The sequence below is a fragment of the Microtus oregoni genome, unplaced genomic scaffold, assembly GCF_018167655.1.
Source record: "Microtus oregoni isolate MIOR12 unplaced genomic scaffold, Mior012 000098F_ref0000018, whole genome shotgun sequence".
In the NCBI taxonomy this organism is placed as follows: domain Eukaryota; kingdom Metazoa; phylum Chordata; class Mammalia; order Rodentia; family Cricetidae; genus Microtus; species Microtus oregoni.
In genome coordinates this window covers 1,621,262-1,645,101 of record NW_024544711.1, presented here as the reverse complement: position 1 = coordinate 1,645,101, position 23,840 = coordinate 1,621,262, and the positions used below count along the sequence as shown (strand labels likewise).

Genomic DNA, 23,840 nt, shown 5'->3' with positions numbered 1-23,840 from the left:
TCTTCGGAGCTACATCTTTGGGAGAATATGAAGCTCAGGCCATGAGTGTGGGGTGGAGCTCTCAGAAGAGGAGAGGGACCAGCATGCCTGTCTGGTGTGTCATCTGCATCCCAGGAAGGGTCCTTCAGCCAGGAACTGAACTGGCCAACAGCTTGAGCTTTTCTCTCTCAGCCTCTGGAATTGTGAGGTATAAAAGTTTATTAAGTTACTCCATCTATGGTATTTTGTTATAGGAGCCTGAGCAGACTCAGACAGGCACTAACACTGAGATGACTCAAAAGTAGAAATCTCATAATAAGTTTTCAAGCAGCTTTTAAAGCAGTTTTTAAAATTGCCTAACAAGTCATTATTAACACTCTTGAAACAAACCAAAGCATCAACAAAGAAGTGTGTGTGTGTGTGTGTGTGTGTGTGTGTGAGAGAGAGAGAGAGAGAGAGAGAGAGAGAGAGAGAGAGAGAGTCAGTCTTAGTAGTGTTCTGTTGCTGTGAAGAGACATCATGACTACGGCAACTCTTTAACAGAAAGCTTTTAATTGGAACTGGCTTACAGTTTCAGAAGTTTAGTCCATTACCATGTGAGGGAGCGTGGCAGTAGGCAGATGTGGTGCTGGAAGAACTGAGAATTCTACATTTGGATCTACAGACATCAAGAAGGAGAGAGAGAGAGGGCCTGGCTTGGGCTTCTGAAACCCCAAAGCCCACACACAATGACACGCTTCCTATGACAAGGCTACACCTGCTAATCTCTTCACATGGTTATGAATCTGTGGGGTTCATTTTCATTCAACCACCACAAACCATATAGAATTACCAAGGAGAATATGTACTAAGGTTCCTCGTACATAATGCTGAACATATAATGTATACCTGTAATAAAAGTTTAAGTTACAAATTAGGTAAAGTAAGAGATTAAAGACAACTATAATAAAATAGAACAGTTCCTGTATACCGTAATAAGACTTCTCTAGTGTGTAGGTAGTATGTACAATAGTATGTGCAGGGCAGAAATGCTGGACAGAGAATGTTCATGTCTGTGGCAGCAAGTACAAGCAAGATAGCATGAGAGTTTGCAACGCATAAATTAAACCTTAAGGATTATTATTGTTATTATTATTGGTAGAAGTGGGAGGATTGGAAAGATAGCTTGGAGGATAAGAACTGTTCTTGCAGAGAAACCCAGGTCTGGTTCCCAGCAACCATGTTGGGCAGCTCACAACCACCTGTATGTGACTCCAGCTCCAGAGGGATCTGATGCCTCTGCCCTCTGTGGGCACCTGCACTCATGTGCCTGTCTATATCCCCCACAACATATATAATTAAAATAGTTTGCTTGCTTGTTTTGCTTTTTGAGACAGGGTTTCTCTTTGTATCCCAGGCTGTCCTTGAACTTGCTCTGTAGACAAGGTTGCTCTTAAACTCAGAAATCCACCTTCCTCTGCCTCCCAAATGCTGCAATTAAAGGCACGTGCTACCACTACCTGGCTAAAATATTTTTTAAAGAAGCAATTTTTTGGAATTTTCTATTTAATATCTTTGTGCCATAGTTACCATGAGTTACTGAAGCCATGGAAATTTAGATAAGTGCTAAATTGAACTGAAAATACAATAAATAAAAATTAAAAGTTCACTGGATTATATCAGTAACAGATTACAGGTGTCAGGGAAAGAAAGTAGAAAGACATAAAATTATAAAGTCTGATTAGATTAAAAATAGATTGGCGGAAAAGACAAAGAGTGTTAGGTACCTGTGGGACAACAAAAGATGTAACATTTGTGTCGTTGGAGCCCAAACTCCTTGTATGGCAAGGAGTTCCAGACAGAGAGGGGAAGAATGTGGGGCTGAAACACAAGCTGAAGAAACCAATTTCCAAATTTAATGAGAGACATAAACTTACAGATTCATGAAGTCAAATGGACTCCTTGCGATAAACTGAGGAACTTGGCATCCAGACACAGCACAGTAAAACTTTTGAAAACATTATAATAAATGGATTTTTAACAACTCAAACATTTGCTTCCTACAAAAATTCCACTCAAGTATAATAAAGGATCTAGGTTGAAAATGAAAGAATGGAAAGTGTATCACACAGCTTTACTTTTTAATAAAGACAATAGCTGTATTTACGTCAGGTGATATTGACCACAAAGCAAAGGAAATAGCCAGTGATGAAGAAGAATGTTGTTTAATGATAAATCACACGCTTTCGTTTCTATGTCAAAATACTTAGGCAAAACCTGACAGAATTAAACAAAATAAACAGATAAATTCACAGTTACATTTAGAAACTTGAGCATCCCTTTCTCAGAATTTCTAGAACCGCAAATCAGGACATGTAAAAGCCGAGTAATAGCCAGAACAATGGTATTTGTAGCGTATTCTCCCTACACTGGCAGTGTATACACACCCTATCCACACTGGCAGTGTATACGCATCCTCCCTTCACTGGCAGTGTATACGCATCCTCCCTACACTGGCAGTGTATACACACCCTATCCACACTGGCAGTGTATACACACCCTATCCACACTGGCAGTGTATACACACCCTATCCACACTGGCAGTGTATACGCATCCTCCCTACACTGGCAGTGTATACACACCCTATCCACACTGGCAGTGTATACACACCCTATCCACACTGGCAGTGTATACGCATCCTCCCTACACTAGCAGTGTATACACATCCTCCCTTCACTAGCAGTGTATACGCATCCTCCCTACACTGGCAGTGTATACGCATCCTCCCTACACTGGCAGTGTATACACATCCTCCCTACACTGGCAGTGTATACGCATCCTCCCTACACTGGCAGTGTATACTCATCCTCCCTTCACTGGCAGTGTATACACATCCTTCCTACACTGGCAGTGTATACGCATCCTCCCTTCACTGGCAGTGTATACACATCCTCCCTTCACTAGCAGTGTATACGCATCCTCCCTACACTGGCAGTGTATACTCATCCTCCCTTCACTGGCAGTGTATACTCATCCTCCCTTCACTGGCAGTGTATACACATCCTTCCTACACTGGCAGTGTATACTCATCCTCCCTTCACTGGCAGTGTATACACATCCTTCCTACACTGGCAGTGTATACTCATCCTCCCTTCACTGGCAGTGTATACACATCCTTCCTACACTGGCAGTGTATACTCATCCTCCCTTCACTGGCAGTGTATACACATCCTCCCTACACTGGCAGTGTATACGCATCCTCCCTTCACTGGCAGTGTATACGCATCCTCCCTACACTGGCAGTGTATACGCATCCTCCCTTCACTGGCAGTGTATACGCATCCTCCCTTCACTGGCAGTGTATACGCATCCTCCCTACACTGGCAGTGTATACGCATCCTCCCTTCACTGGCAGTGTATACGCATCCTCCCTTCACTGGCAGTGTATACGCATCCTCCCTACACTGGCAGTGTATACGCATCCTCCCTACACTGGCAGTGTATACGCATCCTCCCTTCACTGGCAGTGTATACGCACCCTATCCACACTGGCAGTGTATACGCATCCTCCCTACACTGGCAGTGTATACGCATCCTCCCTTCACTGGCAGTGTATACGCATCCTCCCTTCACTGGCAGTGTATACTCATCCTCCCTTCACTGGCAGTGTATACGCATCCTCCCTTCACTGGCAGTGTATACACACCCTATCCACACTGGCAGTGTATACGCATCCTCCCTACACTGGCAGTGTATACTCATCCTCCCTACACTGGCAGTGTATACGCATCCTCCCTTCACTGGCAGTGTATACTCATCCTCCCTTCACTGGCAGTGTATACGCATCCTCCCTACACTGGCAGTGTATACTCATCCTCCCTTCACTGGCAGTGTATACGCATCCTCCCTACACTGGCAGTGTATACACATCCTTCCTACACTGGGAGTGTATACACATCCTTCCTACACTGGCAGTATATATAGACATTCTTTTCAAGTATCCGTGAACAGTCACCAAGTTAGACTGCACCTTGAGTTATAAAACAAATCTCAACAAAACTAAAAGAATTGAATTTACAGAGTATTCTTTCTGCTCATAAATGGATCAAAGTAGAAACCCATAATAGTAATAATGTCTTCAAATGCCTGTGTTGAAGAGAACATTTTGGGGAAGTAGAAAGGCACATTGAACTGAGCACAAGTACAGATACAGCTAGGGAGGTATAGTAGTGACCCTGGAGCCCAGCATTTGAGATCAGAGGCCAGAGAACACAAGCGGAAGACCAGCCTTGAGCTACATAGAGAGACCCCTGTTTCAGAAAACCAAGTATTGGGGATGAAGCTCAGCGGTAGAACATTTGGTTAGTATGCTCAAAGCTCTCAATCCAGTCCTCAGCATTGCAAGAAATCAAGTATGTGCTGCCTATACTTACCCATAGGAAACTATTTGAAGAGTCTATAGCCATTAAGGAAATTTGATTTTTAGTGAGAATAGTCCAAGAAAGAATTCTTGAATTTCATATAGTTTGACAGGCAATATCTACCAAATATTGAAAAGTAATTACCATCAACTCTACATAGTCTTCCAGAAAATGGAAGCAGAAGCTAACTTATTTTATGAGGCTGGTGTTAACTTCTACCTAAAGCTGATAAAGTATTAAATGTTTTTTTTATAAAAAAAACCTCTTCAGAATTAATTCCTCATGAATAGAAATGCAAAAAACCTCAACAACATAGAGACAAATCAAATTCAGCAATTTACAAAAAGACTAAAACACTAAAACTGAAAGGGGTTTATTAAGAAATGAAAAATTGATTCTAGCTGGGCATGGTGGTGCACACCTTTAATCCCAGCACTGGGGAGGCAGAAGCAGGGAGCTCTCTGTGAGTTCGAGGCCAGCCTGGTCGGCTGCATAAAGAGACAGTACCGTGACAGATCTAGTTGCACACCTGTCAACCCCGCACAGACACTTGTGAACCTGAGGCCAACCTGGCTGCATAATAGGATTCTGACTGGAAAAAAAAAATCAGAAGCTAGCAAACAAAAATATAAAACCCAATCCCTGTAACGGCCAATGGCAGCTAAGGAAGAAAAATTACCTCGTCATATGTCGATTGAGATATTAAGAACATATGACAGAAATTCAATACCTGTTTATGATGAAAACTCAAAAAACCCAGGAATAGAAACCTTCCTCCATTTGATGAAGGGATCTATGAAAGAATATTGAGTGCACTTTATAGTGAGAGGCCAACTCCATTGACCTACTCACTCACCCCTTGTGGTCTTGTTGGCTGTCAACTTGACAGTATCTGGAATTAACTAAAACCCAAATGTCTGGGCACCCCATGAGAAAATTCTTTTTAATTAAATTATTAGAAGTGGTAAAACCCATTTGTAATCTAGATCTTAGAGATAGGAAGATCCACCTTTATCCTGGACCATACCTTCTGCTGGCAGCCTATAGAAAGTACACAGAGAAGAAAGCCAGTTCTCTCTCTGCCTGCTTGCTCTCCCTTGCTAGCAAGTCTGTTTCTTTGCTGGCATTAAAGCCTACTTCTTCTGGATTCTGGTGTGTACTGAAGACCAGCTGAGACATTCAGCCTGGTGGAATTATTGGACCTTCTGTTCAATGGCAGCCATTGTTGCCTATGACTAGAGTCTATAAGCCATACTGCTAAGCTCCTGCCCTCTCCAGAGTCACTCTATAATTTCTGCTCTTCTAGGAGCCCTAGCTCATCACTCATTTAAAACAGCCCTAACCAAGTCAGTAAGGCAAAGAGAGGAGGTAAAAGGAAACAACCCAACTCCGTATTCCAGATGACAGATCATCTGAGTATAAATCCCACAGAACCCCTAATACACAAAACACCCTTCTAACATTAGTGAATTCAGCTAGGGTGAAGGATGTAAACCCATCACAATTCAGTTGTATTTCTATATACTAGCTATGAGTATCTGGAAATTGAAATAAAATACATAAATACCATGTCTCCCCAAAGTAAAATATTTAGGCATAAAGCCATGGAGGCATACATAGAACCCATATATGAACGATGATGTCAGTTAATTAAGGAGTTCAGTCTGTAGACATACTGTGTTCGTGAACTGGAATGTTCAACATAGTAAAATATGTAAGCTCAATGCATTTTCTGTCAGTATCCAGCAGGGTTTTTGAAATGTTACAAGCTCTTTTGGGGGAGGGGGAGTAGGGGACAAGATCGGTCTGTTCTCAAAGTCTCTGTAGTCAACTGAACTGCTGATCCTCCTGCTTCTGCCTCCTGAGAGCTGGGTGAGCTACTATCACCAGTTTATGTGGTGCTGGGAATTAAGCCCGGGGCCTCACACATGCCAGTAGTTCCTGTCAGGTATAAATGTTTACAGAAATGAAAAGTGCTACTACTGATATTTACTTAGTACTGTGATTTAAAAAGCCAAAACAGGGCTGGAGAGATGGCTTAGAGGTTAAGAGCATTGCCTGCTCTTCCAAAGGTCCTGAGTTCAATTCCCAGCAACCACATGGTGGCTCACAACCATCTATAATGGGTTCTGGTGCCTTCTGCTGGCCGGCAGGCATACACACAGACAGAAAATTGTATACATAATAAATAAATAAAGAAAGAAAGAAAGAAAGAATTAAAAAATAAAATAAAAAATAAAAAGCCAAAACATTGAAAATTAAAGTTTTCATTTCTTGTTTTTTTTTATTTTTTATTATTTATTTGTTTGTTTATTAAAGATTTCTGTCTCTTCCCCGCCACCGCCTCCCAAATCCCCCCCTCCCCCAATCAACTTCATTTCTTGGTTTTAAAAACAACAAAAACAGAAACCTTTACCAAAGAGTAGAGCAGTCTACACCGCTTGACTGTTTATCATAGACGCTGGCAAGAACAAAGCAAGCATCTTTCCTGCCTTGGCGGATGATCACGCTCTTTTCTAAGGATGGATCAGCTTCTAGATTTTTACCTATTGAGCTTTAAATGTTGTAAAATTTCTCAGAGTTTCTCTAACATGAAGAGTTTTTGTTAGTATCACTTTTCCTTTCTGTCACTTTATATATTTATTAACTTCTTTTTCAGTACTAGAGATCAAACCAAAGGCCTCATAGGTACCAATGAGCTGCATCTTCAGCCTTCCTTAAATTTTTAAAATAAATTTATTTAGTGCAACACCACTCAACCTGTAGGTCACAGCCCCTTTAGGGGTGGAATGGTTCTTTACCAGTGGTCACATATCAGATATCCTGCATATCAGCTATTTACATCAAAATTTATAACTAGCAGAATTACAGTTATGAAGTAGCAACAAAATAATTCTATGGTTGAGGACCACCAGAACATGAGGGACTGTATTAAAGGGTCTCAGAATTAGGAAGGCTAAGAAGCACTGATTATGTGTGTGTGTGTGTGCTTGTCTGTCTGTCTGTCTCTGTGTGGTCTGTCTGTCTGTCTCTGTGGAGGTGTGGAGGTTTGTCTGTGAGTGTCCACGGTGACTAAAAGCAGACATCAGATCCCCTGAACTGGGTCACTTGTGAGCCACCTTGGGAGTGCAGTATGCACTTTTTGACACAATGTCTTACTATGTAGCCCAAACTGACGTTGAACTCATAAAGATCCCCTGCCTCTGCTTTCTGAAAGGCCCAACCACTCTCAGCCAGCATACACTCTTACCTGTTGCATCATTTCTCTAATCCCAAGTTTATTTCTGAGACAGGGTCTCATGTATCTCAGTTGGCCCCGAGCTCAAAATGTAGCTGAGGATGGCTTTGAACCTTGACCCTCCGCTATACTTCCTGAATGCGTAGGGTTGCGGGTATACACTACCATATCTAACTTATGTGGTGTTAGGGATCAGACCCATGGTTTCATGCATGCCAGGCAAGCACTCCAAAGACTAAACTACATCCTCAGCCCTAAAACATGGTTGCAGTTAATACATTGCGGTACCTGAAATGTGAAGCCTCGTGTAGAGGAGGGGCTATTCATATCCAACAGTCTGTTCTTTTAATGGCCTTGCATGTGCTAAACCTTTGCCGTGCTCTACCAGTAACTTATATATCAAGTCCAATGTAGGATTTTTATATACAATATATAAACAACCCTCAAAATTCAACAGTTAAAATAAACCTATTTAGAAAGTGGGAAATTTTTTTTAAAATTTACCAAAGCAGATATGTAGATGGTAGATAAGCCATGAAAACTTGTTTAGCATCATTAGCCACTAGAGAAACGCAAATTAAGTCTACAAAGAGAATTAATAAGGCACTGGAGAGATGACTCAGTGGTTAAGAGCACTGGCTGCTCTTCCAAAGGTCCTGAGTTCAATTCCCAGCAACCACATGGTGGCTCACAACCACCTGTAATGAGATCTGGTGCCCTCTTCTGGCCTGTAGGCATACAGAATGCTGTATACATAATAAATAAAATCTTAGAGAGAGAGATTGAAAGAAAAAAAAAGCAAAAGCTGGGTGGTGGTGGCACACGCCTTTAATCCCAGCACTCGGGAGGCAGAGGCAGGCAGATCTCTGTGAGTTGGAGGTCAGCCTGGTCTACAAGAGCTAGTTCCAGGACAGGCACCAAAGCTACAGAAAAACCCTGTCTCAAAAAAAAAAAGATATTAATAACTATTTATTAGGACATAAAATGATGATAGTACCAGATACTGGTAAAGATATGGTTAACTGGGGTATTTTATACATAGCATATAGGAATGTAAAATGGTACATATTCTCTGGAAAACAGCTTTTAAATGAAACAACATATATTTACCATATAAGCCAGCATTTGTGTTTATATGTTTAAACAAATCTGTATATAGGCTTCATGTGTTCATAGCAGTTCTATCTACCTACCTATGTATTTATTGTCCATGTGTGGAGGTGTGCTTATGCCACAGTGCACGCGTGGAGGTCAGAGGATTCCTTCAGGAATTGGCTCACTGCTTCCACCTGAGTTCAGGGATTGAATTCAGGTTGTCATTCTCAAGTGGCAAGTGCTTTACCCACTGACCCATCTCCTGCTGAGCAGGTGTGTTACAGTAGCCAAAACCTAGAAACAGCTCGGATGTGCCTAAGCAGGTAAATGATTAAGGAAACTCTATGGAGACGATGAAATACTCAGCAGTAACAAGAAACGAACGCTTGATGTGTGCAGTAACTTGGGTAGCTCTCAAGGGCATTATGCTTAGTGAAAAAAAAAGCCAATCTGTGTGATTCCATTTATATAACATTCCCCAAATGTCAGAATTACAGAGCTGGAGAAAAGAATCAGTGGTTATCGGGGCTTTGGGCTAGGACGCAGTGGGAGCACAAGATGGAGCTATAAAGAGCATGTCCAGTGGGTTCCTCTGTGGGGAGATTGTATTGATGGCTACATAAGTCTGTAACCTGAATAAAACTCTGTAGTGTATAAAATGATGCTTATATATACACACAATTTACATGTAAAAGTGTGCGTGTAAAAGGTGGTGCAATATAATTCTTCTATTGTATTATGAGACCTACTATAACATATATAAGACCTATTGTACTGCGTCCTTTTCTTGCTGTTGATGCTACATTGTCATTATATGAGACGGCACTGTTGGGGGAACTGGGTAGAGTACAGGATGCTCTTACTCTATTTTTATAATTTCCCATGAGCTTATCATTATTTCAGACTAAATTTTTCTTCTTTTTTTTTCTTCTTGTTTCTTTAATAGGCTTTCTTTAGAACCAGGAACCATCATCTTTGTAAGGCAGAGATCACTTGTTTTTTTTTTTTTTTTTTTTTTGAGACAGGGTCTCACTCTCTAACCGTGACTGTCCGGGAACTCACTATATAGACCAGGCTGGCCTTGAACTCTCAGAGATCTGCCCGAGAGCTACCTTATTTGTTCAGCTCCCCTGTCTATTGCTGCTATTATTCCATGGCTCTAAGTGCCTTAGCCTCCCCAGATCTCTTTGCTGGCTTTGCTCACCGTCCAGACACCTCCCCCTGAGATTTGCAAGAGCATCTCACAGGGTTTCAGCCCAGAGACGGGGTACGGTACCTCATAGATGGGAGAGCTCTGCTGGAGCATCTCTTTAAGAGGCTGATTCATACCTTTGGTTGGTATTTCTATAGAACACTTATGCTGGGGAGAGAAGCCATGGGTAATAGATGGATAATTTGGAGCTGACAAGCGCTCATCATCCTGCTTTTTATAAATACCCATGCCTTTTAATTTTTCCTGGAAGATAGATACATAAACCACTGCAACCTTTCAGACTCTTTATAAAGAGCACTATCCACTAAAATTAGGAAGAAATTGGAGTGCCACATGTATAAAATACCCAATTAAAGTCTTTTATTCACCTCCAAAATAACTTCATTTTAAAAATCTTTGTATGTGTGTGGGGTGGGGAGGATTGAGAGAACATTGTTGGAGATTTGAGTGTAGTACATACAGTAATTTAGCCATTTCAAACAGTTGAACAAATCGCACACCTGTGGTTAGATTGACAGTAATGACAGGGATTTAATTTTCATCGGCAAATTGTTCTTGCTCTGACAGCTCTTCCCCACAGTTTCCCACATCCGGCTTTCCCCAAAATGTGGGCAGTGTGAGGCCAGGGTATTCTGGTTGTGGAAGATAGAGAACCATGGTGTAGATTGTCCACCTACTCTAACTGTCCTGTGCGATTAGAGGTTGAACGGGAACTTGTCTTGCTTTCCCTGACTTCAGTGTTTGCACCAAGAAGATGTTTCTTCCAAACTTGAATAAGCATGCCTAGGAATGTCTTAAAGTGTGTTTTTGAGCAGAGCCCTATCTGGGTAGATTCTGATGGCGTCTCTGAGTCTCTTGGAAATCTAATAGATCTAGTAGATCTAATCTATCCCCGGTGTTGGAAGAGCAGTTCTGGAAGGGTGGCCATCCGCAGCAGACTGGGTGGATCTTAGGGAAGTGTCTCTAGCTCCTTGTATTAATCATGTCTTTGCTGTTTTCTTTAGGCAAGGCAGGCCACGGTGAGGCAGCTCTTCCGCCCCATTGAGGAGCTGAAGAAGGAATTTGACGAGCTGAACGTTGTTCTCGAAAGTGACATGCAGATTATGGTGCGGCTGATAAACAAGTTCAACAGCTCCAGCTCCAGCCTAGAAGAGAAGGTCGCTGCGCTCTTCGATCTCGAGTACTATGTTCACCAGGTAGAGTATTTCCTTTAATTGATAGCTCTAAAAATAAACGCCTGCCCTAAACCGAGGAAACAGCTTCCCCAGTTTTGCTTCTCCATGGCACAGATGCTTCAGTGCAGGCCGGTGTCTGTGGCAGTGATGTCTTCTTGGAGGCTAGAACAAACCTCTTTTTTGCTTGAACTTTTACCCATATTTTTTTTAAACATTAAGACAAAATAACCATAATTGTGTGTACTTATAGTCTGGAAAGGGAAATAAATATAATGAACAACTGAGCAAATTAACAAACAGTTAATTTGAGATTATAATAGGGGTTTCAAAGGGTGCTGCAGGACTGTATCATAGGGGAACTTAGAACTAACCGACTTCGACTAGTTAGAGTCAATAAAAGATGACTTCTCAGAGGAATAGGAGTTGGCTAGATGAAGAAGAGAAACGCTTAAGCCGGTGGTGGTAGCTGTTGCCTATGGCCAAATCCGGAGTAATGTCTGTGTTTGTAAATATCACTTTATTGTGATAGTTGCACCCACTTTTTGATGTAGTCTTTATTATTTTCATGCTATGGTGGTACAGTTGAATAGTTGTGGCAGAGACCAAATAGTTGTGGCAAAGTCAAAAATATTTATTGATTACAGCTTCTTGCCGATTATTCTCCATTTCCCCTCCACATCACCTGTGTTCTACTCGCCTTCCCCAGAGTGCTGTGGGAACACTGCGGGGAGGGGTGAGGATGGCGTGAGAGCTGGCGTGAAGCAGTGTCCTCTGGACTTAGCAGGCTGCTGTCCTCACTCTCATAAACCCACACAGCGGCTGAGCTGTCTGCACAGGACCTGCGCACAGCCAAGCCAGCCAGCAGCCCAGCCTGCAGGGAGAAGGGGCTGCCCAGCCCCCACCCCTGGCTGAGAAGCTCTTGACAGCTGATGGCTGAGGGAGGGGAGGAAGCTTGCTTTATGCTGTGGTTCCTGGTGGCTCATCAAGCTCCAGTAGCTGGCTCCTCACCCATCATACATGGGCAGCACAAACCAGTCTCAGTGGGTTATTATTTTTTTAAGGACATGGAATTAGGAAGCGGTAAGGGTGAATTTGGGGGTGGTTAGGGGAGAGTGGAGATCACGCTGTATACAATATATTTGAGGAACTGCAAAAGGACATTGACTAGAGCTAAAGAAAAGGAAGAGGCCTGCCCATCAGTGCTTGTGGCAGGTGGAAGAACTGGCCCTGTGGTCATCATTGTAGGAGACCCATCCCCGACGCCCACCAGCTGCAACACTTGGGAGGGCAGGCCCTGCACCTTGCCAGGAAAGCACAACAGAACCAACCTGTCAGTGCAGGCTGTAGGTGAGCCAGCCCTGAAATTGTGAACATGTGAGAGCTGTACCCATTCCCCATATGTCTTGTGGCAGAGTGCCCCTCTCCACCCATCAGTATCTGGGGCAGGTGGCAGAGCTGACCCTGTGGTCATAGGAGCAGGAGAGCCATCCCTGACCCCCTGCAGCTGCACCTCACCAGGGCAGCAAAATAGAGCCAACCCCGTTAGTGCAGCTGTAGGTAAGCCAACCCTGAAGTTGTAAACATGGGAAAGCTATCCCCATTTCATATCTGACGGACCAACACTATGGCTGCCCAGGCCCAGACTCACCCCATCATTCATCCTATCTATGATCAACTTGAGCTTATGAACGGACCTAACCTGCAGACCCAAAGCGGCAGGATCTCCACAACATAGGGCAACAACAGGATATCCAGCAGGAGCCCTAGCAAGGGCCCAGCATTGATAGGGTATTAGAAACCAGAGGCCTCGAACCAGACCACTGACTCTCTGCAATGACACTTGCAAGTTAAGATGTCTGGACAAAGGGGACTCATGACATAACTCACTGTAGCTTCTAGAGTGAGATTTTTAAGTTTTTCCCTTTTTTAAATTTAATTTTTTTTTTTGCTTTTTTTCTCTTAAATTTTGTTTTATTTGGGGGGTGTGCAGGGGTGGAGGTCAGATGTGAAGGGACATGGAAATAAAGGGAATTAAGATACATGATGCAAGCCGGGCGGTGGTGGCGCACGCCTTTAATCCCAGCACTCGGGAGGCAGAGGCAGGCGGATCTCTGTGAGTTCGAGGCCAGCCTGGTCTACAAGAGCTAGTTCCAGGACAGGAACCCAAAAGCTATGGAGAAACCCTGTCTCGAAAAATCAAAAAAAAAAAAAAGATACATGATGCAAAAAATACATAGAATAAATAAATTTTAAAAAGAAAGAAAATTTATTTTACATAATAAAAAAGAGATAGAAAAAAAGAAAAGAGACCATGGAACCTTATAGGCCATGAAAGAGAGAGGAGTTGGAGCATAGTGGACAGAGGATGGGGTGAAAACAACCCTCCAGCTGTTGTTGAGAATCTGACCAGAGATAGGGAGCCTTGGTGGAAATAGAGCCCAGACAGGAGGCTACTTTTGGTGGTCCCAAAAGGCTGTATGGTCATAATCAAAGGATGCAATCCTTACCCAGAGTGCCAGAGCCTCAGTATTGTCTCCTACCCCACCCTGCACATGACAGTGTCCTTGTTTTCTTTAAACTAGGCTAAGAGACATTGTTTTTCTCTTTGGGGTTTTGACAGCTTCTGTGGTGAACTTGAGTGTGCTGTCTGCAGGAGTCACTTCATTCTCTTGCCCTGTTCAACTCTTTCTCAGACCCCAAATAGCAAGACTGTGATCCTCTTACAAGGTGATACAAAATGAACCTGGGTTCTCTTTTCTCTTCCTAGTCCCAGCTTTTCCATTAGAGACATTTAAAGAATCAAGGCTTCCTAAAGGCGTAAGTCACAAACAATCCCACAGCAGTTTGGAATTATGATTAATAAGGTGGTATTTATTTAAAGGGGAAAAAACTTACAGATCACCGTCCCAGATGACAGCCCTCTGCGCAATCAGGAAGGAGTCTAGTGGCCAGAAATGGAGCAGGAAGTAGGAGAGAGCAAGGAGGGAAGATGCCGCTTTTTTAAAGAGAGAGACCACGCCCCAATGGGCTGGTATCTCAGCGGCTATTGGCTGGAGGAGCGGAAGGACCTCCCACAACAGCTTTCAAGGCTTATTGATGCTGACAGTTTTTACTATGCTTTCCATCTTTAACATCCTTGGGTGGATTATTAGGTATCAGCTTTCTGTAGGTTTTTCTTCAGGTCACATGAAAGGCTAAAATCACTACAAGGCTCACCATGCCTAGAAGGGGTGAGTTACACAAAGGCTAAGCTAGGCTGACCCAACAACAACAACAACAACATTTCCCTGCAGGTCCCATCTGGCAGTGCCATCCCCTGGGTGGCACTGCAGTCCACTCTTACAGTTTCTTGGACTGACCAGACTTGGCCAGAAGTCACCACAGAGACAGTCCATTGGTCAAGGCTAAACCCACTCTATTGGCAGAAGTGCCTCAGTGTTCTGAGTCATTGACTCAGCTTGTTACTAAGGTACCATATGACCTTGGTAAGATGTGATTTCTCAGGGAGATTCTCGAGTACATAGCTCAGCCTGGTTTCCAGTGTGATGGAGAGTTGGGTGGTGGAACGCTAACTTTGAAGCAAATAGAACTTTTCTAGCCATGACCTTCAGTCGATTCCCATTCTAAATTCACTGAATAGAGGCTTAAAGAGCCATGTGCTTCAAGGACTTGAACTGGATCTGCCAAAGGATTCCTTGCAGCCATATTTTAATTATTTAAACAGGATATGTGAAAAGCAAAATCTTGTGTGTAGAAAACAGTTTGTGAGTTATTTATGAGAAGGCTCTGCGTGCCCCTTCTGCCTGGGCAGAGAACCTGCCTTTTCTCGTGTGACTCCTCAGTCATTTACCCCACTGTTCTTTCTCAGGTTTCTGTTCTCTCACATCTTGTAGTGCTCTGAACTTTCTGAGAGTTGACTTAGTTCCCTCTATCCCCTTTGGATGCTCTCTCTCCTGCACTCCTCTCCACTGGTCTTGCCCCATCCTGGAGGAAGCCTGAGAAAAGTTTTGGCTCTAAACCTGCTGTCTTTTGTGTGGCTCTGGGAAGAACCAGCTTTTGGTGCACAAGTAGGCCAGAATGAACCATTGCTTTCCATTGCTAGCCAAACAATGGTAGGATACCTTCAAAGGCTACTGTGTTTAAAGAAATATCAGCAATTTGTGTCTTATGGAATTGTTGCCATAGAGATAAGTGGAATCTAGAACGCAGATTCCCAGCGACTCTGGGCTGTGTTGGGCTGGGGTCAGCCCAAAGGCGGCTGCTCTGCCAGGGTTTGGTAAGTGGCCATCTCAGATGTGGACTGATGGGATTTTGAGCAGTGAGTTTGTATCTGGAAAACCCCGAGCAAGGGGGATCAGAAATGCATGACAGTGATCGTCCAAGTGCTAAAGATAGGCCAGGCCCACCTAGAACATGGACAGAGTCAGACATTAGTCTAGACTTGCTTTTTCTCTCAGAACCTACTTTGTAGTTTAGAGGAAGAAGTTAGGACAGAGTCAGAAAGGAACCAGCTCTGGGTTGTAGGTGAGAAAGGAGGCATCCGTTACATCATGTCTGGGCTCCCGCTTCTGAGTCTTCCTGATGGGCTGCAGAGTGGCATCGTGTGGGCAGTAAGAATCTGAATTACAGAATTTAGTAAGTTTGCTAGTAAAATGGATTGTTTTGTTTTGTTTTGTTGTTTCTTCAAGACAGGGTTTCTCTGTATAGCCCTGGCTGTCCTGGAACTCGCTTTGTAGGCCAGGCTGGCCTCAAACTCACAGAGATCTGCCTCCCAAGTGCCACCACCACCTGGCTAAATGGTTATTTAATAGCAATTTAAAATAATAATTTAAGTGCCACAAAATCAGCATGTCTGCTACATCTCAAACTAGGATGTATGAAAAGACATGTCTGCAATTATTTAGTATTGATTTTATTGTAATGAGACCTTTTACCATCCCGTAGGGTCATTGTTTGCAGTCACTCAGCTTACCGGCTGTGCGATGATAGAAACACCCTGCACTGGTTTCACATAATCCCTTGGTAGTAAAGCAGACCTAGGTTGAAGCCTTTGGGAAACTGAGTTTTATACAGATTTTATAATAAGTGTCCTCAGATCCAGTCAACATTACAAAACAGGCTAATTGTTACTTCTCTCTCGGCACTCTTGTGGAACACCCTCAGCGCTCCCCACACACCCTGCCCAGTCAACAGGGCTCCTTTTATAGTCCCTGGTTTCTAATTAAAAGTCAACTTTTTTTTAGCCTCCACTGTTCCCATTGTGTTTGTATATCCACAGAAAGTATGGCACTGGTGCCATGATGCCAGGTTCTTTTTGTTAACAGCTTGTGTGTTTGGAGTAAGCTTTGTGACTCACTGCAGCATTAGATTTTTCTGAAGAGGCATGTTTGGCATTAGCAAGAGCTAGGTGCCATTTCCTCCAATTCCCACGCAGGTGCTCATAAATGGTGTTACATGAATGAGAAGTTCTCAAATGTAAAATTACTTTAAAAGTTAAGTTGCTCATGCACCCTTCCTAGATACTCAGAGATGCCACTGTTGCTTTTTACCTTTGTTTTTGGCTAGTCACCAAAAGAAGAGCTGTCCGAAAAGGGCTTCCTTCCCTGATGGCTATCCTGGGCTCAGCAATGTCTTTGTTGCAGATGGATAATGCACAGGACCTGCTGTCCTTCGGTGGCCTTCAAGTGGTGATTAATGGGCTCAACAGCACAGAACCCCAGGTGAAGGAGTATGCTGCGTTTGTGCTGGGCGCGGCCTTTTCCAGGTGAGCAGCATGGGTGGATTGTCACTGGCCCTAACTGGCTTGAGGAAAAGTTACTTGCTGGCCAGTGTGGTGCTGGTGAAGCTGGGGCTTGAGTCAGTCTTTATTCCAAATGGAGGTTTGTATGTAAGTATGTATGTATGCATGTATACACACACTTAGTCACAGATCTTAGGTCACATTTTCTATTTTCGTAAAAATTAATAAAGGACCAGCCAGCCACATATAGTAAGTAGTGAGAAAGGAGATAAGCTACAGGAGTTGATCCTTTGTACAGTAAAGCTACATCTAGGGAATACTTGGTGAATCTGACTAATAAAGGCCTTTTGAGAGGGATGTAGCTTCCCCCAGTTGCTAGTGTTAATCCCACCAGTCAAGAATAAGACCACTACCACAATAGAAACCAAATTTGAAGCAACTTTAGTCAAATGCTGGTCAGGTAGATGGGCTTTGTTCAAGTCCATCTCTGGTGCCCCAGGTAAATGGCCCCTCAGGTTTTACAAGGGCTTAAGAAGCAAAACCCATAATTAACTGCATTTCCCACCAGGTCCAACCAGGGACAAGTATACAACCTGAGGTATTTCCTACCCATGAACCTCCCACCCACATGCGATGAAGCCCATCCAGCCGCAGATGGGTCAGACAAACTTGTTTAGAGGAGTCAAGACTGTGGCTGGTTGTCTTCCATGAACAGGAGCCCCCAGCGTTCCAGGAACTGTCTGTCCTTAGCCGAGGGGCTAGCAGATCACATGGATTTCATGGATTTCTGTGGTACAGTAATTAAAACTTAAGATGTAACTTTGGCTCTCAACACTAAACCAGTCAACATGTAGTCAGGTATTGCATTCTGTGGATGTAGTCTTTTTAGCATAGTTAGTCTGTCTTAGTCTGGAAAACTTGTCAGGCAAGACAAACAGTAGACAGCTTCTTGAAAGAATAGACATGGAGAAATATGTGGGTATCGAACCGTTTTACTCATTTTAAAAGATCAGTATACCTTTATATTGTTGTGTTCATCTAAAGACATCTGCAGTAGTAGGACTATCTATATTCCTGCTCTGACCTTCAGGCCTCGATTGTCCTGTGGTAGTGCTGTAGATGGTTAGGTTCTGACTTCAGGACACCTCAGTCTCCCTTAGTCTCACTTTCCAAAGCCAGTGTTTTCCGAGGATCGCCTGTCCAGCCACTCGACACAGCTGAGGTTTCAGTCCAGGGTCTCACCCTCATAAGGCTGTGGAGACCTGAGAACTCACACAGGTTCACTCTTGCTTCTCAAGCCAGAAGTGAACTAACTCAAATTCTAACCTCTTCATCTAGACTCAGTTTTGAAATCTCAGTCTTATTCCAAAATACTTCCAGTATAAATGTGCTATCCTATATATTCCTTGCCATTGCTTCTGGAAATAGATTCTGGAGAAACAGTAGTATCTTCATACCACTTCCTTGTTAAAGGGGACCCAGTGACTTGAGAAGCATGCATTTAGACATTCCTAGCAAACCACTATACCTCGCCCACATGCTGTGCTAATATGTGGTATTGTGACGATGTCTCCATGACTGGACTGTGTTAGTGTGAGACCATGTTAGCGTTTATATAGTATCACTAATATTAATAGAGAAAATATAAACTATTCCAGTTTAGTGTTGTGATGGCAAGCACAGTACTGTAACCAAAGTGTTCTAGCTGGGGTTTTGATAGCTCACTGAAGGCTGTTACAGTGACGGCATGGGATGGCGCCAGAGCTTCTGGAAGCCAGAAGCAGGCTTCCAAACACCAGGAAAATGTCAGGGTTTATGCAAAGAGAAGCTCGACACAAGTAAGACTATTTCTGTCAGAGGCTGGCTTCAGTGCTATTGTCTGATGTGCACAACCTACTTATGCTGCCCTAAGTAAGATGACTGCACCCCTCCCTGTTTCAGACTAGATTGGATGTGTAATCGCAGTGATTAGATAAACTTGCTCTTTGCCAAAGGGGCATTCTAGAAATAGCATCCTGGAATCATGCATCTGTAGGCAACCTTTTGAACTGGGAACAGTAATTGGTGTCCAGTGCCTCTCATAAAGATGAATAGCAAATAAAAATATATAATAAGCACTTGCCCATAATAATGTGGCATCAGCATCATTACCTCATCATAATAGGTCCTTTTTTACTATCAGTTTTCCTTATAGGGAAATTCTTGCATCATTTATTTCTATAGCACAAGCCCTGTCGTCCCCAGTTTGTCTTTGTTAAGGTGTTTATGTCCTATCGTGTCTTTTGATGCTGATGTTGCTGCTCCATGAGGGTGTTTATATGCCTGCCTGGGTTAATTGCCTAATAAGTTCTTCCATGCACATTTCTGTGGATGAAGAGGTCTCTTCCCCAATGTTAAACATCAGTTATCCCAAGATCAAGGAAAAGATGACAGAAACATAATTGACATGGCTACTGAAATAAAATTTGTTCCTTTATTTAAACATGATTAACACCCAATTGAGGGTCACACATACTCATTTTCTGCTTATCATTTTCTGCTTATTGCCCATGCATAATAAGATAGGTAAAGTTCTGTGCAGATTATGCAGAAATGTGTGCGCTGACCGTTAGCAGGTTCCTATTTCCATAGCTACTCTCTTTTAAAAGCCCCTTTCTTCTTCAAGTAAGTTATTCTCATTGACCTTTGTGTGACCTGATCTCATCCTACAGTAGTGCCTCTTAATGCCTCTTAATGCCTGCTGCAGTCTGTACCAGGAGTCTCAGACAAGTCCTTTTTGCTTCTGTAAGAAAGGAAGTTTTAGAAAACCTTGTGAATTTCAGAAGCCATAAAGCTTTCTACAGTCTGGTTTTGCTTCTTCTCAGCAAACTGGCCGTCTTTCCCTTCGTCTCTTTGCAAACCTCTACACTGAACTGACATGAGTTGAAGGATGAAGAAGCTGGTGTCTGCTCCAGTGAGCACCAGGACAGACTCCAAAGCTACAGAGAAACCCTGTCTCGGAAAACAAAAGCAAAAACAAAAATAAAAAAAACAAAAAACAAAAACCGGAGCCAGGTATCAGGTCAAATGCTGAAAGATCAGAGAGAGAAAGGAGCAAAATACAGCCAACTCTTACCTTATTAACTCCGCTGAAAAGAGGCCAAACAACTGTCTCCTTTGCCTTAAATGCCTCTCTCCACCCAACCATATCACTTCCTGTCTGTCTGTACAGACATCCAGACCTCTATGGTTAACTAGTGGCTAGCTCTGCCCTCTGGTCTTCAGGCAAGCTATTTGTTAGAGTCCAAACAGGATACTGCCACTGTAGAAAGGGTATGTTTTAACCACTCTCCTCGCATCTTCCTGGGAAGCTCCCTGGCAGATGTGGGTTGAAGATGTTCTAATAGAACCAGTGTGTTTCGAGCATTGCGCATGACCCCATGCTCTCTGTGCTCTTCCCAATGTTTTACCTTTAATTTGAAAATAATTTTTGATTATTTTATACATGAGTATTTTGCCCACATGTGTATGCATGTCACCTGCATGTCTGGTGCCCAAGGAGATCAGAAGAGGGCATCAGATTCCCCAGAGCTGGAGTTTGGATGGTTGTGAGCTGCCATGTGGGTGCTAGGAACTAAACCTGGATCCTCTAGAAGAACTCTTGGCCATTGAGGCAGCTCTCCAGCCCTACTTACCATAATGTTTAACTACTTGGCCAGTGTCTTATTACCATGACCCATCTCTGTCTTTAGTCTTTAGTTCCTTGGTGAATTTCTGTGCTAGGCTGTGTCTTCCCCTTTCTCTTCCTGATGACTTTGTGGGCTCACTTAGGACCAAAATTGTTGGTTTCATTAAACATTTATTTTAATCCCTGTCATCTGTTTGATAACTTTGAAATTTATTTCCTATTTAATACCTTTTAGTGTTCAGCCACCACCCTGTTCCTTACCTTCAGTCCTCTATCTTCCTGATTCCCATTGAACATCCTTGTTGTCCCTGTTGTGTTCTCTTTTCCCTGCCACAGTCTGTGCTCCTCTGTCTTCCCCTCTGGTCCACCACGGAGTCAGTGTGCACCACCTCCCTTCTGCCTCCAGCACAGCTTAATGCCGTTTAGTTTTCTTCCCTTTATTTCCAAACATCTTGAAGGAATGAATTAAAAAGGATACTAATGAACTGCATTAGGTTAATATATTCAAACGCACTAGTTCTACAATCTGGTTTCTGTCTCTCTGTGCCTGAAGATTATCAAGAGTGCTTTGCCATCACTCTGGCAGTCAGCAGTGTCGGCCGTGACAGTCCTTGGAAAGTGTGTGTCGTTGTACTCTCTTGTCCATAACTGATTATTTTGCCTCCTTTGTTCTGTGCTGGCAAGTCAAGCCCGGGTTCACACACACGAAGCATGTGCTCTGCTGCTGAGCTACGTCCCCAGCCCACAACACCAGCCTTCTGCTGCTCCCGCTGTAGCTACTCACCAAGAATCTTCCAGCCTTGTCCTCTCTGCTCATCTGCTAATGGCTTTCTCTTCCTGTGGTTTTAAACACCCTCTAATTGTGAATCACTACGAAGTCTGCATTCAAGTCTAGTCCTTTTTCTAAGATTCCCTCATGCTGGATTCTGCCATGCTGACTGAACCTCACATTCTTAAGAAAGTTGAATTCATTATTTTTTTTTGACAAACTAGGTTTTTCTTCCCACATTCTCTTTTCATCTATTCTTGTCACAATTATTGTAGTTACTCCACCTTGAAACCTTCGAATGGTGTTTGAGTCTGTGCTGTCTTCAATCCCGTCGGTAAACCAGGCTTGCGGGCTCTCGTCTCCACTGCTCTTATCTCCTAAGCCGTTCCTCTTCTTCATTGACTTTAGAGAAACTTGACTTTGTAAGTACAGTGTCTTGTCCAGAATGAGAGAGTCCCCCCACCACCCTGCCGCCGTGAATAATCTAAACCAAGCACGGTAATCCCATTCTCTATGGATATGGATTGATTTCAACATAGGCGAATGACCCGGTTCTGACTGATGCAGCATAAAGAGATACTGAGTAGAGAGCTTCTGCAAAGATTTAACTCCTGTGAGTAGAAGGCTCAGAGGGAGGCCACACCCACTGCTTCTTGCCTTGACTCGCCTGTCTTGGAGCCACAGCAGCTACCTTAGACCAGCGAACTGAGAAGCACAAGGACAAAAGACCAGTAAACTGAGGAGGATGATGGAGAGGACAGACAGAAGGAGCCTGTGCCCTTCCTGATGCCGTGGAGACACTATAGTGGTGTTTGGAGATACTAATTTTCAGCCTCTTTTTGTGAAAAGTAATTAAATATCTTCACTTTTTTTGAATCATGGTTGATTATTATTGAACTGATCCTTGTAACTGAACTTACATTCATATTGATAAATTTCCAAACTCCCTCTGATATTTTAGTCTGTTATATTCTTCTTCAGAGTATTTGTCTCAGTTTGCAACTATATAGGTGTTTGATTCCTCTTTATTTCCCTGACTAGGTAGTACTGGAGAAGATAGGGTAACTTTAGCTTTGCTTGTTCTTTATTGTATAACACAAGCCTGGCCTTAAATGGATGGTCAGGAGATAATTACTGGAAGACTAAATGAAGAAGCGAATGAAAGTAATACCTACAAATTAATTTTACTCGTGAGATAATGAACAAGGCTGAGTGGAGAGTATTTTTATTATTAATGATGTAATAGTGGGTGATTCAGATACCACACCTTGACCCTTTAAGACCTAAGCCCTTGGAAATGAGTGTGTTACCCTACTGGCTCAAGGCCCAGAAAATAGAAGGCTAAAAATTGGGATGAGGTCAGACGTTGGAGTTGCCAGCATTTAAATAAAAGTTTAAATGTGACCCATAGGACTAATGTGACATTTTGCCTCAAGTTCTTATTTTCTACACTTCTCCAGAGACAAGGGAGGTATTCAAAAGCATGTTTCTGATAAAGTGATTAGTGTAATGACCAAGACTGGCCCAGGCAACTAGATAGCCATGGCTCATGCACTGCATTCAGAATCTGGTTAGCGATTCTCAGACTACAATTAATGACAAGTGGAAAACGAGCTCTCGGCCTGACCCGCTGCCTTAAGCACTGTAGAGATCAAGAAGACTCCGTCCTGGTAAAGGAGGCACTGTTCACTTAATGGACTTGTCTCCTCAGATTTCTATTGAATCTATCTCTGATGTGCTCCTGCCTCCTCCACATTCTCTGCTGCCTTCAGACTTTTCAGTATTGAATGTGTCTTTTAATTACTCCTTGCCTAGCCCCAGACCACAAAGTTCTTTCCTTTATCTTCAGTTTTATTAGCATTTGTTGCCTGGACGTCTAAACTGACTCTTTAATACATTGACTGCTTCATAGTTCATCAATCCTTTCATTTATTTCTGCAACAAAAATGAGTGCTTTGGAGGAGTAGGAACGGGCACCCAAGTCCCCAGCACTTTGCAGAGTGTAAGTCTATTTGGCTACTTTAAGAATAAATGGTTTTCTATTCTACATGGGAAGTAGAAAAAGACAAGATCTCATGAGTAAATTAGGAGCATGGGGATCATGGTTAGAAGGGGAGAGGGGGAGGAAGGGAGGGAAGGAGAGAAAAAAATATATAACTCAAAAAAAAATTTAAAAGAGAACTGGAAAAAATAAGTAAAACAATTCTTAAAAAAAATAGTCTAACACAAAAACTAAAACCACTAAAACTCAGAGGAAAATGGTGTCACCTAGAGCAGTGGACTTGTCATTTTCTATACTTGATTTTGTTTGATTTTTTTCTACTAAGTATATGTTTGTAATTAATACAGTAACAAAACAAATCAGAGTAGACCTGAAGATTTCTATATTTAATAAATTTTCCAAGAATCAAAATACCTGGAAATGTGAGATTAAATATTTGAATGTTTCTTTACACACTCGCTCAACTCAGCAGAAGAGATGGTAGGACAGTTTCTTTGCATAACTTCAGGGAAAATTAGTAACATCAAACCTTTATGTGGTAGCTCTGAAAAAAGTACAGAA

General features: G+C 42.8%; 1 protein-coding gene across 4 annotated transcripts in view; it reads left to right on the top strand.

The window, feature by feature from the left end:
• The window catches only part of LOC121443007 (nucleotide exchange factor SIL1), a 270,148-nt gene that overhangs the window by 196,879 nt on the left and 49,429 nt on the right, over positions 1 to 23,840 (top strand). For all 4 annotated transcript variants that reach the window (XM_041644676.1, XM_041644677.1, XM_041644678.1 and 1 more), the window contains 2 exons: positions 10,931 to 11,122; positions 16,744 to 16,865. In XM_041644676.1, the coding sequence (XP_041500610.1) occupies positions 10,931 to 11,122; positions 16,744 to 16,865 (314 nt within the window). The remainder of the gene's footprint in view (positions 1 to 10,930; positions 11,123 to 16,743; positions 16,866 to 23,840) is intronic.